General features: G+C 35.9%; 1 protein-coding gene across 1 annotated transcript; it reads left to right on the forward strand.

The window, feature by feature from the left end:
- Window positions 1-8,308: 8,308 nt before the first annotated feature.
- CMQ_5331 (subtilisin-like serine protease) lies at window positions 8,309-11,604 on the forward strand (the record flags this gene model as incomplete). Its single annotated transcript, XM_014319076.1, has 7 exons — window positions 8,309-9,042; window positions 9,114-9,228; window positions 9,299-10,656; window positions 10,727-10,836; window positions 10,915-11,023; window positions 11,089-11,176; window positions 11,263-11,604. The coding sequence occupies 7 exons, from the start codon at window positions 8,309-8,311 to the stop codon at window positions 11,602-11,604; spliced, it is 2,856 nt and encodes a 951-aa protein (XP_014174551.1).
- Window positions 11,605-17,676: the final 6,072 nt, after the last annotated feature.

Here is a 17,676-nt window from a genome sequence, read left to right on the forward strand (position 1 = left end):
TTTGCTATACAGCCTTTTTTATATAATGCTAAACTAAGTAGTAAGCGCGTAGCTACGCATAGCAGCTTTACGCTAATTATACTAGCAAATATTTATACTACTAGTATATTAGCTTTCTAGTTAGTGCTATCATTTAAGTTAGTCTTACTAGACGCTTTTATAAGCTTTATATTCATATTTATAATGCCTTATTTACTAGTAATGCCTTTCTAGCTGCCTTTACAACTAAAGGTTACCTTATAAGGTTTGTTTTTAAAGGCCTTTATTTAAGTAGCTAAACCCTCTCTCTTGCCTTTTAGTGCTACGCTAAGCTTTACTATGCTTATTAGTTTATCTACCTTAAGAATATACACTAGTAGTATCTTATCTAGGCCTTTTATAACTTATTAAGACTTACTAGCTACTTTATACTATACTACTTAATCTATTACGCTAGTAGTTACTTTAGCGTCTTAGCCTAAGCCTACTATATCTATAGTTATTATTCTTACTAAGGCTACTACTACCTTACTTATTATCTTATTAAAAGATACTACTACGTTAGTGCTAGCTTTTATTAAAAGAAATTCTAATTTAGCTATAAGTCTTACTAAGGCGCTACCTACTACTTCTTTATTAAGTAAGCTTATACTCTTAAACTTTCTAATAAAACCTACGCCTAATACCTCTTAAGGCTAATATAGATAGTATTTAGTTGCTAGACTTATTATTTAACTACTTTATCTTTACTGCTTACTGCGTTTTACTTATATAATCTTAACTATTAGTTTTTACTCTTTATAAAAAGCTTAAGGAGGATAATTCTAGTAACTAAAAAGTAACTTAGCTATAAGTAAATTGCGCGCCTTACTATGCTTAATAAGAGGCTTTATTCTTTTAAACTACAGTAACTGCTTTTTCTTCTATATACTTAATTAAATTTATTGTATACTTTTAACTAAAAAAAGTTTATACTCTTAACTAAAAGAGAGTCTTTACTCTTAACTAAGAAAGAAATAATAATCTGCTTATTAATTTTCTATTCTAACTATCTTATTATTCTAATAAGCGTAACGCTTCTTTTTCTTCTTTTAAAACGCTTATAAGGCTGCTATTATATTACTCAAGTGCTTTTTTAATTTCTATATATTATATCTTACTAGCTAGCTTGCTTACTTTACTAAGTAAAAGGTATGCTTCTTATTTACCTTTTAAGCTATAATTTACTTAAGCTTAAATTCCTTTAAGCTATTTACTAAGTTTAGTAGTAGTAATATATTAAGTGCGCTTAGCCGATTAATTTATAGTTTTAGTAACAAAACTAGGAATATATTATATATTATAGCATACTTAGTAGGCAGTATTACTTAATACGCTTACTTCTTAATCTTTTCTTAAATTCTTACTTATTTAAAAACAAAAGGTTTTTATAGCTAAGCTTATAATATCTCTTACTTGGAATTCTTTAAGCTAGTACTACTTATTATAGTGCTTAGCTTAAAAGGTAGTAGCTTATTTTTAGTGCTTATATACGCTCTTTTGCATATTTTTTATTTTCTTTAACTACTTAATTACGCCTTAAACCTTTTTATAGTAAGCTAATATATAGCTAAATATTTAAGGGTAGAAACTATATAAGGCTATAAATAGTAATACTTTAGTAAAGAAGTAGTAGCTATTATTATATATAAACCTAGCCTTTTAAAAGGCTTTATTTTAAATATTAAGGTAGTTACTATAGTACGCTTAAAGTTATTTCTTAATTATTTAATTAGTACGTTTTATCTAACTATTTATTTAAGGGTAGTATACTATAGATATTTGTTGCTTAATAGCTTTTACCTTAAAACTAGCCTATGAATAACTTATCTTAAATGCTTATAATACTTGCTAGTATACTAAAACAAACTTTTATATACTTATATAGCAAGGCTGCTACTTTAGCTGCTATTAATATATTATATGTTAGAATAAATATAGTAAGCTTTATAAAGCAGTCTATAATTACTAAGACGTAGGTTTGTATATAGCTATCTAGGCTTTTTATTAGTAAGAGGTTAGTAATAAAATCTATACTAATTTTCTTAAATAAGTACTATAGTAAAGGTAATACCTATAGTTTCTTATAAGGCTAGTAATAAAGCTTTTAAATGCCTTAATAAGTTTAATATAACCTTATGTATATAAAGACGTCTTTAGCAATATAAGTTTAGTAAAACGTTTAATTAATTATCTTTAAAGTTTTATTATTCCTTATATACTTTACTTATAGATTATTATAATATATATAAAAAAGCTTATTTTATAGTGCTTTATTTTTTAAAATAACTAAACGCCTTTTAAAGAATAAAGTACTATTCTTATTAAAAGAGTACCTTTTATAAGCGCTGCCTTATTAATAGATTAAGATATTATAAAGCACTTTATTTAAGGCTTATAAAGGTATAATAATATAAAAAAAGTTTATACTTAAGGTACTTACCTATAAGGATTATTTTTAAAGAAGCTTTTATATAACTAGTACTAGTATAGTTAGCGTAAGCAATAAAGAATTGCTAGGCTAATTACTTTTATTCTCTTTACTACTTAAGTTAGTCTTTTAAGGCCTACTACGCTTTTTATTTAGTAACTATATTAATAGTTTTTAGCTAGTTCTTAGTTACTTACTTAGCCTATTTAACTATAATATATATAGCTTAATATTCTTTAAAAATATAGTATAGTATAGTAATCTAAGCTTATATAGCTAGTAAGAGTTTTATAATAAGGTTTAGTTTCTTTTATAGTATAAGTAAGATGTTTAAGTTTAGTATAGTCTTAACTATATAATTAAAGTAATAAAAAAGGCTATTAGCTAAGTTTAAGACTTTTAGCTAGTATTCTATAGTAAAGTTTAATGCTAGTAACTAGTATACTTATTTAATTAGCTAACTATTAAGATTTTTTATAAGTAATTTTAATACCTTCTTTATTGCCTAGTAATCTATTAATACTAGAAATAGGTCTAGCATACTTATTAAGAAGTGCTTTTAGTATTTTAAACTTTTTATAATAGTTAAAAGCTTTTACTAGCCTATAGCTTATTAAGTTTTTATATTAGTTAGCTTATAAAACTAGTAAGCTATAAAGCACTATTAGCTATTAACTATTAAAGTAAGAGTTTTAAAGATAGTAAACTTAAATACATTTACTTTTATATAAGTAGCTTAACTTAAGTCTTAGTACTAAAGTATAGTAGCTAACTAAAATATACCTTTTCGCTACTTAAACGCTTAATCTTATTCCTTACTTTAATTAAATAAGCTAAGCTCTTTTTTATTTATACTACCTTTAAGTAAACTAGTAAGTAAAGCAATAATATAAGAATACTTCTTTATACAATAGTAGTAAAAGTTAGCAAAACTAAAGATAACTTATATATTTTAATAAAAGCTTAGTATAAGCTATTTCTTAATTAGGCAAACCTAGTCTAAGTCTATACTAATGCCTTTTATACTAATTATGTATCTTAAAAATTCAACTTAAGTCTAAAATATCTTATACTTTTTAAGGTTAGTAAAAAGCTAAGCTGCTTAAAGGTGCTTATACACTTAGTAAAGGTACTACTAGTAGTCCTCTTTATAGTTAAAGTAAATTAGTATATTATTAAGATAAACAATATAGTAAATATTTAAAAGATTAAAGAAGGCTTTATAAATATATGCTTAAAACGTTACTAGTATAATAGTTAACTTAAATAGTATAATTATATATTTAAAATAGCTATACTAAGTATAAAAAGTAGTCTTTTACTAGTTAGTCTTTTTAATATAAACATAGTAGTACGCGTCTTTAAGATTTATCTTTAAATATACTATAGCGCTTATTAGTTTATTAGTTCTTTAATAAGTAGTAGTAAGTAGTAGTTCTTATATATTACTTAGTTAAGGCCTTAGTAGTTAATATAAAGCTATAGCATCTTATCTTCTTAAGGATAAATAAGATTAGCGCGCTACCTAGGCTAGTAAAGTACTAAATATATTTATTATATAGGTTTTTCTTAATATACTCTTATAACTTATAAAGCTAGGTTGCTAAAAGAAGGTAAATAAGCTTATAAAAGAGCTGCTTATTTAGTATAATATTAATAGTATATTCTATACTTTATAGTACTAATAAGAGTTTTATAGCTGCTAAAGATATAATATCTATAAAGTTAATAAAGTAAGCTAAAAGTAATAAGGTATCTTAGTCTATAGTATTCACTTTATTAAGAAAGTTTACTATAAGTTTTTTTAGTAAGTAAATATTTATAACTTAGATTATAAGAATGCTAAGGCTAAGGCGCACTAGTAATATATAAGCTATAAACAGCTATTCTTTATATATAGCATTCTTTACTAATTATAAAAAAGTAACTTTCTAGATATAACTAAACTTTTAAAAAAAGTTAGTAGTATTAATATAAATGCTAAATAGTGCTATCCTACTAAAGAAGAGTAGAATTAGTACTACTAACTTACTACGTTTAATAGCATAGTATAAAATTATAGTAGTGCGCAACTTACCTTTAGCATTAACTAGCATAAAAAAGTACTAATATACCTTATATACGTAAATATACTTTTTGCTTATACTTTTAAGATTTAGTCTATAAAACTATACCTTTTTTAGTTATAACTTATAAGCAAGTTTTTAGCTAATAACTAAGATAGTAGTAGCTATATTTAGCTAAGCTAGTATTAGCACTTATTTTTTACTAATAAAGCTATTTAAATAAGCTTTAGTAATAATAAAGCAGTTAACTAGCATCTTAGCCTTTTTATATCTCTTTTACTTCTTTAGTATAGTAAAAGAGGTAAAAGAGTCTTTCTTTACTATAAAACGTTTTCTAAATTAAAAAAGAGTTTCTTTATATATACCTTTACTAATATTTTTTATATTAGTACTATAGCCTTGAATCTTTCTAAGTAGTTATAACTAATATACTCTTACTTACTATAATAGTAGCATTTGCTAATCTAGCCTATTATAGTTTTACTTTATAATATCTAGTTTTACTATAGCTTTAGTTTATTTTAAAAAGGTAGTAAAGTTAGCTATTAGCTAGGTAGTATTGTTTAGCTATACTTATTATTATTTATTACCTTTTTAGTTATAATTCTAGCGCTTATTTAATAGTTTGTTTTTAAATATAAAGGCTACTTAACTAAAGTTTGTATATATATATAATAATTATACGCGCATCTTATAACTTAATAATAATAATTAAACGTTTATAGCAAGTTATATACTTTATTTTTATTAAGCTATTAGTATAGAATTTACTATTAGTAAAAGAAATCCTTAAGAGTTTTATTACGCTGCTAGTAGCTAAAGAAAATATTATTTTAATGCTTAAGCTTTATTTACTTAAGGTTTAAATACTTCTTATAAAGGTAGTTAGTAATTTACTTTTAAAACGCTTTTTTATTAAGACTTACGCTATTTAGCCTTATCTTATATACTCTTTATTTTATAGTAATTACATTAAAAAGCTATAATAGCGCTTATAAAATTTTATAGTAAACAAATATATATAGTTAGTTATTATTTATAGCTTCTATACTTTAAATTTAATCTTTAATCTTTACTACTATAGCTTTACTATTAAAAACTTAGACTATATAGGTTAGTATATATATATTATTCTTTTAAAGCGCTATTTTTATAATAGCCAAGGTAGATAGTTTTATAGCTTTTTTTATAGTTATTAGTAGTACCTTTATTAGTTTCTTAAGCTAGTTATTAAAGTAAATTAATAAATTAATACTTAACTCTTTTAAGAGTTGCTTAGCAGCTAAGGTTACGCTATACATATTTTATAAGAAAGCTTTATTAAGATTTATATTAATAGCTATTATACTTATTAATAAGCCTACTTCTTTATACTCTACCTTACTAGCTACTACTAAATGTATAGTTATAGCGCTAGCTAACAATTTGCTTATAAAAGGCTTTAGTATAAAGGTTATACGCATTACTTTTTTTTCTTTTGCTATTATAATAAACTATAAAACTTAAAAGAAATAAAAAAATAAAGAATTATAATAAGTATTACTTAAAGTATATAATTTATAGTAAGATAGAATATAAAATAAAAGGTATAAAAAAGAGTAAAAGTAAAAGTTCGTTTTACTCTATTTTAATTTATTACTAGCAAGCGTTTACAAAATATATATATGCTATAATAGCAGTCTAGTATAGCAAAACGCTTTAAGGCGCTTAGCAAAGCTTACTAAGCGTTATTTCGCTTATTCGCTATCGGTCGCCGAATCTAGCTTAGCGCCCTTAGCGGAGCTCGGCAATACTTTTTTCTACTACTAGGCAAGACTTGCCGAACGCCCTACTCCGGCCCCGCTAAGCCTTGCGCGGTCTGCACATACTTTATTCTGCGAGCTTGCCTAAATAATTACTAATTCGTGCTAGCATCTTGCACTCTAGTTAATCCCTTTATAAATATCTCTTACTATAGCAAATATAAAGGATTAGCTTAATTTTATACGTAACTAGATTAAAAATAATAAAGAATTGCTTTTTATATATTATATTTTGTTAATACTATAAATCTTAGCTAATTTGCTAAACCTTCTTCTTTAATAAAAGTAGCTGCTAAAACGTTGTAAATAACAGTGCTATTTTCCTTTTTTAAAAATCTACGCAAAAATGGCTATAAAACTTTATAAAACTTTAATTATATAAGAAACCTACTATTTTATTAATGTTTTAAGGTAGAATTTAAAAGGGAGGCTAAATAAAGTTAATCTTCATAAAGAAAGACTTTAGTAAAGGCAAAAAGGTAGCTATACTTTATAAAGCTATTAAAAAGAATTGAAAGAAAGCCTTCTACCTTCTTATAATAGTTTTCGTTACTTTTAGCAAGATAACGCAAAGGTATATATATTTACATTGTTAATAAATTAGCTAGTAAAGAACTAAATTAAGCTGCTTTCTTTTTAGCTTACCTATAGTTTAGATTTAAATATAATTAAGCATGTTTAGGCCTAAATAAAGCGTATTTTAATTAAAAAATACCCTACTATACAGGAATTAAAGAAAAACATTATAGATTCTGCTGCTTTTAAGGCTGCTATTTAAGACTATTAGTAGTTAATTAACTCTTTAGTCTAGCGCTTAGCCGCTATACATAAGGCGCATGGCTAGTATACTACATATTAAAGAATATTACTTAATCTATAATGTGAATACTTTTTTTAGCTATTAAAAGTAGTATAGCAGGCGGTATTAGCTGTTAAAGACAACGTACCCCTTTGTACTGTTGGCCGGGAAATCTGGTTAGCAGGGCGATTTTTCGATATTTTTAGGAGGGCGCTGTATATACAAAGAAAACCATTAGCGACAGCTTGCTAAAGCTTAGTAGACTACCTTACTAATTTGTTCTGCTTATTAATATAGCTATAGGGCTCCTAGCACATAAGACTGCGCTAATAAATTAGTGGTAAATATAGTGTTAATAAGTTAAACGTACTATTCACCTACTTATTTTGCTAAAAGCGGTGAGCCCTTTCTTTTGCGAGGGACCTCCGTACTTGTAGGGCTTTGGCGGTGAATATATTGCGCGCTAGTACTCCGTAGAAGCTAGGTAGGCTTTATAGTTTTAAACCAATGGCACCAGTTTATGTGGGACAACGGTATCCCACTTTAGTGCAAATAGCCAAGTCTAGTAGTGCAAATAGATTTGCGTCGTATTCTACTCCGTATGCTTTGGACTCGTCGCTCTATCAATTCCCTTCCTTCCATCCCTGGACTAGGGAGAGGAGAATTAGGAACTTTACGACGTACACCGCACGTTTACATACGATACAGCAACCGATTTCCGATTTTTACACGAGATATCGCGTTCCCCTGACACTAGTGACTAGGGTCAATGCGCTACCACCATGTCGGTGTGGGCTTTTATTCTACACTACATTCAATTCTCCACTGAGAGAGCTCGTGTTCCTGTAGCCGGTGTGACTGTATGTTATCCATCCAAGATAAAAATAAGTTTACTAGGCTTTACTAGATCAATGAGGCAGGTCGTGTATCAATGAAGCAGGTCCCTGTCGTGTTAAACCAGGTCAACACGAGGTAGCGGTCCTTGTCAGCTTGGCATATCGATGACGACGGGATGTCGGGAACAGTATAATCGCGGAAGGCTGCGGAAGACTGTGGATAAGGCCGGCTATGGTATTTACTTTATCGTCGAGATACTCTGGAAAATGCTATAAGGAGCCTGTGGGAAAAGAGGGCAATTTCAGCTGTGGCTAGCCAAGTCGTGTAGGTGGACATACTCCTTGACTCTTGCAACATGCGAGCAGACTTCTTTTTTATCATGTCGGCGCTGCTGCTCGTCGGCATCGATGGCTCCCGCGTCGTCCGCCGCACAGCGAGCGATGCGTTGCCTGACAGCAAGCCGTCCAATAGGACGGGCGTTGCGCCCAACAAGTTCATTGTGGAAGTGCAAGAGGGCGCCGACAAGCAGGCGCTGATCCAGGACCTGGAGTCGCGCACCGGCAACAAAGTCGTCACCGTTTTTGACTCGCCAATCTTCAACGGCTTCACGGTCGAGTCCAGCAACGAGAACGCAGACACACTCCAGGCTATTGGCGCTGTTGCCAAGACATGGCATGCTGGCATCGTCACTCTGCAACCGGTGAAGAGTGGCTTATTATCCATGGCCGGTTCTTCAAGCACTTCTGCCAGCAGTGGATCCTCAAGCGGCGCCTCAAACGGTTCCTTCGTGGTGCCCAGGGCTCCCAAGTACAGCGTGCACCAGATGACGGGCGTGGACAAGCTGCACGAAGCCGGCATTTATGGGAAAGGCGCCATAGTTGCCATGATCGACACGGGTGTGCAATATGACCACGAGGCGCTCGGTGGCTGTCTGGGCCCTGGCTGCAAAGTGGCCAAAGGCTACGACTTTGTCGGAGACAACACGTACTGGCCGTATCCAGGCTACAACAGGACTCCTGACAACGATCCCAACGACCAGCAGGGCCACGGCACCCATGTGGCGGGCATTATTGCCGGAAACAGCAGCGTGTAAGTAGGAAGAAGAAAGGAAAAGAAGAAGACAAGACAAAACGCGGCAAACTTACTCTTCTGCATTATAGGATTACGGGTGTTGCCCCCGAGGCCACTTTGTACTCTTACAAGGTGATTGGCCAGGAGGGCGGCACGGAAGAAGACATCCTGATCCAAGCATTCCTTATGGCTTATAACGATGGGGTAAGAAGAAGGACAGATCAAGACTTCTCATTTTCTACCCACTTATTTGACTGACATCATTACATTATAGGCCGACATTATCACTGCCAGCGTCGGCTCCGACGGTGGATGGAGCACCGACGCCTGGGCCATGGTGGCCTCGCGCCTTGTAGAGGCCGGCGTCGTCGTCACCATTGCGGCCGGCAACAGCGGCGATACTGGGCCCTTTTACTTGAGCTCTGGCGCGTCGGGTGAAAACGTGCTTGCCATCGCCTCCGTCGACAACACCGTCGCCGTTGCGCGGCCCTTTGGCGCCACGTTTGTCCGTGCGGACGGCCAGGCCAACACCACCGTGCTGGGCTACCGGTCCCACGACCGCCTGTTCCCGGCCGACGTGAAGGGCTGGCCTATTGTGCCCATTAGCTTGGACACAACAGTGACGGATGACGCCTGCGAGCCGCTGCAGCTGCCGACCAAAATTGGCGGGTACAGCGACCTGTCCCACGTCGTGCCTCTGGTGCGCGTCGGCGGCTGTGAGGACTACATCAAGCTAAGGAACCTGCACAACGCCAATGCGTCGTGGGCACTGTACTACATGGACGACGAGCCCATTGTCGGCTGGTCCAACGTGGGCTTTACCAACACGTCGTGGTCCCTGATCTCCAAGAACGCCGGCCAAGGCATGGTAGACGTCATTGCGGCCGGCGGCAACGTCACCGTCGACTTTGCCACACACCAGAACGAGTCGCAGGTGGCCATGGAGGACTTTGGCGGCGGGCTGCCGTCTTCATTCACCTCGTGGGGCGCCACGTTCGACCTGACCCTCAAGCCCGACATTGCCGCGCCCGGCGGCCATATCCTGTCGTCGTACATCAGCGATCCCGGCGTGCCCGCAAACGTCTACCATGAGCTCAGCGGCACCAGCATGGCCACTCCCTACGTGGCCGGCGTGGCCGCCCTCTACATTGGCCAGCATGGCAGTCTGCGTGGCACCAAAGGTGCCCTCAATCTGCACGCACGCATCATCAGCTCTGGCCGTGCTTTGCCCTGGGCCGACGGCACCGGCCGCGACTTTGGCCACCTGGCTCCGCCTTTGCAGGTCGGCGGTGGCCTGCTGGATGCCGTGGCCGTGCTAGACTACCACACACAGATCTCGTCCTCATCGTCCCAGATGAAGCCCAAGATCTCGCTCAACGACACCCACCACTTCTCGCGCTACCACGATATCGACATTGTCAATACCGGGCCGACCGATCTCGAGTACACCTTTGACCTCGAGGAAGCCGGCGGATTCGAGTCGTACTGGACGGCCGAGGCCGCCGACCAAAACATTACGGATGTGCCGCGGATCAAGGATCTGTCCGAAATTGAGCCCTTTAACATTTCGACGCCCGTAACGCTGCCGCAGGGGAGCTTTGTCGTTCCGGCCGGGCAGACCAAGAAAGCACAGTACGTTGTTGTCAAAGAGAGAGAGAGAGAACTGGGCGTTTCCTACCTATAAACTAACAACTATGGCTAGCTTGTCTTTTGATATCCCAGACGGACTGAACGCGACGAGAATGCCAGTCTGGAGCGGCAAGGTGGTCATCAAGGCGAGCAACGGGGAGCAGCTCTCGGTGCCCTATTTCGGTATGAAGACATGTCCACAGACAACGACAGGATCTGAAGTCCCAGTCTCTATGCGCTAACAGACATCTTCGCTTTTAGGAGTCGGCGCGAGCATCGAGCACATTTTTGGGGACGTCTGGTACTCAGAGGCTGGGTTTCCATATTCGATGTCGGGCCTGAATAAAACGCGTATCGAGGAGAAATCAACGTAAGTCTCAGTGTCATCGAGGGACGAAGAGAGAAACCCCCACCTTTGACTCACCATGACTGCAGATACACTTTCAACCTCTCGCTTCAGGCCCAGGACTTTCCTAAGATTCGCTGGGTCCAGCAATGGGCATCGACCGAACTTCGTTGGGATGTAAGTTAATACAGTAGCTGTAGTAGACCCCAAGAACAGAAAGCCCTGGCTGGATTCCGACACGCTGACACGCTGATCACGCACAGATCTTTGATGCCTCATACAACGAACGCCAATGGAACTACCCGCCCGTCGTCGGCCAGGGTCACTTCGTCGGCTCCGTCACCAGCTTCGACTGGCAGCAGAGCACCAACTACCCGAACTTCGACCCGGCAACCGACAACCCCAACAACACCGTGGCCTATCCTATGCACGAAGTGCTCCGGGACGATGTGTATGAGGCTTGGTGGCTAGGCCAGCTGGCCAACGGCTCGACCATTACGCCGGGCACGTACAAGATGCGCTTTGCGGTGTTGAAGCCGTTTGGCGACCCGACGCACTCGGACAATTGGAGCATCTGGAAGACGCCGGACATCACCGTTGAGTAATGAGACGTAGAGATAGCAGATATGAATTGTCTCGAAGGTTGTTTATCTTCAGCCCACCAGCCTGATTTCCCGCTATTCGTATGTAATAAAATTTTGAAAGGCGGAAAATCAGCTCTGTCAAAATTACATGGATTCCGTGTGATTATCTATTCATAGTGTCCTCAGTGCTAAGTCGATAATAAGTTAATAACTAGAAGTCTACGGAGTACTACGGGGTACTTTGAAAGAATTGTCAGACACAAGTAGTCAACTGAAGTACATATATGCCGATAAAAGACAGCTGTCGTACCTATACAAGCTCTACCACCCGCCTTTGAAAGATAAAGAACTCCAGAAAACTCCCATTTTCCCCACGGCCAAGGCTACAGTCTCTTTACGGTGTTGTGCCAATAGATAGTACGTCTTTAAAACCCCCATTTAAGAATCCGACATGTCTAAGTCTTTCTGCAGCGTCTCCACTTCTATGCAGAACCTGTCCAAACCAAGAGATAGGCCCTGTGGAAAGTGAGATGCAATCAAATATGTCTTGCATAAGATCGTAATGAATCTGGTCGCCAAACGATAGCGGAACAGACGGTGTAAGAGGCTAGAACAACGTGCCGCGCCGACCTCCAGTTACTCCGTCCTCTCTAATAGATGTTATGTTAAAATATAAGAGTTGCTATTTGTACAATAATTTTTTGCTATCTGTACGATATGTCGAATTATAGGTGCCTAGTAAGCATAAATGTATTGTTATGGTTAGGTGCTTCCGAGGTATGCCGACGTGCGTTAAAACACGTACTAAATAGCCCCGTCCGCCACCCAGTACATGTATTCTTACATTACACTGTATAATCGTGCACGCCCCTCCTATTCTAGTCTGGTTTATTCGACACACCCCTTTAGAGCTGCTTTCTTTTCTTAGGCAGGTTTGGCATAGCTTTAAAGGTCTTTTATACTTGCAGTTTAGTAATAGTCTACGCTTAAATTAGGTATTATATTTTAAATTAGGCACTAACGTAGTCTATTATAGCCTCTTCTAGTCTTCCTTAGTATAGACAAAAGCTATTAAATTAGCGCTATTGTCTTACCTTTCTTTATCTAGGTAACGCCTTTACTCTAAGATTTAACTTTAAATATTATTAGGTTTAAGGCGCTTTATAAATTTGTTATACTTCTAACTTAGTAATCCTTTTATAAGACTATTAGCTAGCATCTTTATTATTTTTACTTATTAAAGGTAAATTTAGTGCTTCTTAACTTCTTGCCTTAACTAGTAATTTTAAATATATATATATTAAAGTTTTATATTTAACCTTATAAATGTTAAAGGTGTACTTAGGTAGGCTAGGTAAGTTAGGCAGGCAAGGAGGTATCTTCTTAACAAGAAGAAGCAGCCGTATATTCAATAGCTAATTCTTGCCACCTGCACTCTAAGGGAGTGCGGGAGGCGCTCTTTATCGTAGGCGCACCTCTAGCGCACTAAGTGCGCAGGGCAGGCGCGACCCCGTTTCTACTTGGCCCGTGCGCTAGCACGTGCTGTGGCCTGTGCGCAGACTGCGCCACGCAGCCTGCGCCACAAGCATCGCTTCTAGTCTACAATATGCATCTAATACGCTGTGCGCGTACTGCGTACGGCTTGCGCGTAGCCTGCGTCGGTCCCCTTCCTAGGGCGGCGTTACAATTGCTCCCCTCCTGTGCCTGACTCCTTTAAGGCAGGTCTTAACGAAAGGCTTGCAGCCTTTGTTCCTAGTGGTGGTGGTGCTTGTCCGTTTGCGGCGGCCCCTTTGTGCTTGCTAAGATTGCTGTTAAAGGCGACTTAAGGCGCCTTTAGTTCCCTTTATTTAAGAGGTTAGTCCCGTAGTCAAATTAGATTATTGTAGGGTCTAGCATCCGGTTACTTCTTCTAGAAACAACAAATTCGTCTTCTAGCAGCAATATGGCTGCTCCTAATTCTAACGCTCCTATGCTCGCAGTAAGCGCCTCTAGCGCTCTAGTACCCGCTGCGGCCCCGGCCCTTGCTCCCCGACACCCTTTGCCCTTTGGCCGAGGTGCTGGTTCTAGCCGCGCGCAACGTGCGCGCGGGGCTTACGCTAGCCTAGTTTGTCGTTTTACGCGGACTACGGCGCGCGCCGTGCCCTTGGTTAGGCCTTTGGTGGCCTGTTAAGGTGCGGGAGCTGCCCTTGCTAGTTTAGCGCTCTTAGGGTTAGTGGCGGCTGCGCTACTAGCTTACCCTTAGGTCGCCTTAGACGGCTTGTTGTGCGTGCAGTGCTTGCATTGCTTTTTAACGACTTTCCTTGCAGAGTTGCCTAGGTTTGCGGCTATGCTGTGTATTTATAGCATTGCTAGCGCTAGGCGCTACGACGGCTGCCGTGCTAGTAAGCACGAGTATTGCAGGGTAAGTCCCTTTTAGTAGCTATAGGCAGCTTTAGTAGCTAATAAAATATAGGTTTTCTTGCTAATAGTTAGTAACTAGGCTAACTTTAAAATAGTACTATATAGCCTTAATAAAAAGCTTTATAGCTAAGGTTTGCTTATAGTGCGCGCGGCACTTACGCGTGCTATAGGTGCTTTTATTGCTACCTTATTATAGGTAGATAAGTAGTAGCAGCCTACGTTGCTAAGGGTGTTGTTAGCTGCTAATGTTATATAAATAAAGCTTAATCTTTGCTAGAGTATTAAGGCTTAGAAAGAGGCTTAATAGGTAGCCTGCTAGGTAGAAGCCTAGCAAGCTTTATTAGCTTAAATGCACTTACTATTGCTATATACGCCTTTTTTATCTTTGCTGCTTAGGCCTACTACTTTAACTTTTTAGTAGCTTTCTTAGCTACTACGTTTAATACTTAGTAATACTAGTTATACTACCTTTACTATAGCTTTTAATACTTTTCTTAAGGTAGTAGTAAAGGTATATATTATAGATAAAGCTTATACTAAGGTAGTAGCTAGCGTAGCGTTGCTTTAAAGGCTTCTTAGATAGTTTTATATAGTCTTTTATAAGGCCTTTTAGCCGGTTAAATTAATTTTAAGCTCTTACCTATATATTTTTATCTTTACGCGCTTACTATGCGCATACTACTTAATTGCTATATATGCATTTTTTATATCTTTTTTTAGCACTTACTAGTTATATTTAGTTAGCTAGCCTGTCTAACGTACTAGGTATTTAGTCTAGCTAGCTTTACATCCTTTATTTGTTATCTAGGTCTTTTAACGCTAGCATTATAAAGGCGCTTATTCTACGCTTGCCTTACTCTCTTAATGCTTTAATAGCAAGACTAAGAAAACGTTATATAGTTAGCTATATTATTTTAGTAGTGCTAGTTAATATGCTTGTTTGCCTATAGTCTTAAGAATTCTAAAAAACTTAATGCGTCTTAGTATTAACTTTTTATTTTTTAAGTAAAGGTTTTTTTATAAAAAGGCTTATTAGCTCTTTTACTATAAAGCTTATAGGCTAGTAGCATGCATTATAATAACGCTTTTAGCGCTTTATTATATGCTTTTAGTTTGCTACTAACCTTTTTTATATAGCTTTTAGTTTTTTTAAGTAGTTATACACTACTAGGACTATATTATACGTATCTTACTTCTCTTTTATAGTTGCGCTGCCCTTAAGGTAAGTTTATAAGTCTAGTTTTTAACTATATAACGCTTTAAATAGGCTAATTTTAGTTGTTACGTTAATAGCGTTATTATAAGCGTACTATACTAAAGATAATAAAAAGGGCTAATTTAATTGCTTTTTATTATAAAGTAGCGTAAGTACTACTTTAACGTTTAGTTAAATCTCTTTATTTACCTGTCTATCTAAAGGTAAAATGCAGTTAATAACTACCTATAAATTCTAGTCTAACAGTAATATTTACTCTAGAATTTACTAGTAAATATACTTCCTTAGTTAAAGATTATACTCTCTAGTATAATGCTATATACTAGTTTTATATATTAGTATATAAGGTGCGTAAGGCTTTTAGCTATTAAGGTAGTCTATATAAGTAAAAAAAAGGTTTATTTTTATAAAGCGGTTAATAATTACTAGAATTGCATTTACTTTGCCGCCTATGCTTGCTTTAGCTACTAGTAGCCTAGTAATTAAGTTTCTTACTAAGAACCTTATAGTAGTAGTAGCAAGTTTAGCTTACTATATTGCGCATGCTATTTAATTGTCTATCTTTAGCAAACTAAGCATAAGGCAATATAAGCCTTTACATCCTTCTTTATTTCTTCCTAGTAAAAGTAGCAACAAAGTAGTTTTAAGGTCTTAGCAACTATAAAGTGCCTAGAGACCTAGTTATTATAATAAAGCTATAGTGGCTTTTAACAAAGGATATACGCGCCGCCTATATATAGGCAGTTTTCTTATAGTAATATACTATCTAGTGTAAGGCTTTATAGCTTTGTTGCACCTCTTACGCTTATAGTACGCTTTATGCGTGCCTTAACGACTTATACCTTTAAGTTTACGTCTTAGATTCCTACTATTGCTTTATAAATAGCTTTAGAGACTTTATTTTCTTAAAGGTATAAATATAAGGCAGCAACGATAGCTAGTTGCTACGGTAGGCTAGAGTATACTAAGTTCTTATTTACGCCTATTAAAGGCGTTAAACCCTTAATTAACGCTATAGTAGTAATATCCTTAAGGTCTTCTTAAGGTTTCTTATAGTTATCTAGCCTTCTTAGTTTATTACGCTTTGCCTACTTAGGCGGTATGCTATTTTACGCTATAGTAGCTTGCTATATAAGATTTAAGGCTATTAAGATCTTAGAGGTAGCGCTTAGCTCCTCTTCTTTGCTAGGTCTTTTTATAGGTATATATATCTTACGCGTCTTATTTATATACGCTACGTTAGTAACTAGCTTAGCGCTATTGTCTTTTATAATAAGTGCGTGCATTTTGTGCGTCTCTTACGCTATAGCTATAGTGCTTGCTAACTATACGTCTTTCTTTTATACCTTAGTAATAGTTATTCTAACTTATTTAATTTATTAAAGTAATCTAGCTGTTTTAATAGCGCATTAGGTAAGTTTATTATGCTTAGTCTATACTTAATTATAAAGTTAAAGAGAGATAGGTATATAGCCTAGTAAGCCTTATATCTATTATACCTTAGCTAGGTTATAAAGGTGTATAAGTTATTATAGTCTAAAATAAGACTTTAATTATTTCTTTACTACTATTAAAGTAGTGTTACTATTGCTTAAAGGAGTTTATAATTGCTAGTAGCTTTTAATCTAAGGTGCTATAATTTAGCTTTTATCTTTATAGTTTTCTTAACTAAAAGGCGATTAAGTGCTAGGCTCTCTTTTTATTTTATTAAAAGATAATCCTACTAATAGCTACCTTTAAGGCATTAGTCTTTACGCGTATTGCCTGTTCTAGGTTAAAATAGCGTAGCAAAGGTGCTTTTATAAATGCCTTTCTTAGCATTATAAAGGCTGCGCGCTCTTTGCTCCTTAGCTGCACCGGTCCTAGCTTTTTGCCATTTTTGCTGCTTTATAGCAGCCTTAACAAAGGAGATAAGATGTCTAAGTAAGCTTTAATAAAGTAACAATAGAAGTTATAGAATCTAAGGAAGATTTATACCTTCTTAAATGTTTATAGCGTTAGCTATTTTATAATTATACGTACTTTACGCAAGTTTATTGTAAACCCTTTGCTTTTAATAATAAACCCTAAGAATTTAACTTCTTATTAGTAAAATAAGTATTTATTGCTATTAACAAATAACTAGGCTTACTAAAAACGCTTAAAGACTTAGTCTAGGTGCTTTATATGCTCCTTCTTATTACGTAAGAATATAAAGATATTATTTAAGTAGATAATATAGATTATATCTACTAGACTATGTAGCGCTTAGCTAATATAGTACTAGAAGGTTGCTAGGGCGTTAGTTAGCCTAAAAGGTAAGATTAAGTATTTAAAAAGACTATATCTAGTCTAAAAAGCCGTCTTTTATTCGTCTTCTTCTTTAATCCTTAGGCGGTAATATACCTTTTTAATATTAATTTTTACTATTACTTTTATTCCTACTACGTAGTCTATAATCTTAAAGATTAAGGGTAGTAGGTATTAGTTCTTTACTA

This window comes from Grosmannia clavigera (assembly GCF_000143105.1).
Source record: "Grosmannia clavigera kw1407 unplaced genomic scaffold GCSC_132, whole genome shotgun sequence".
NCBI classification, from domain to species: domain Eukaryota; kingdom Fungi; phylum Ascomycota; class Sordariomycetes; order Ophiostomatales; family Ophiostomataceae; genus Leptographium; species Leptographium clavigerum.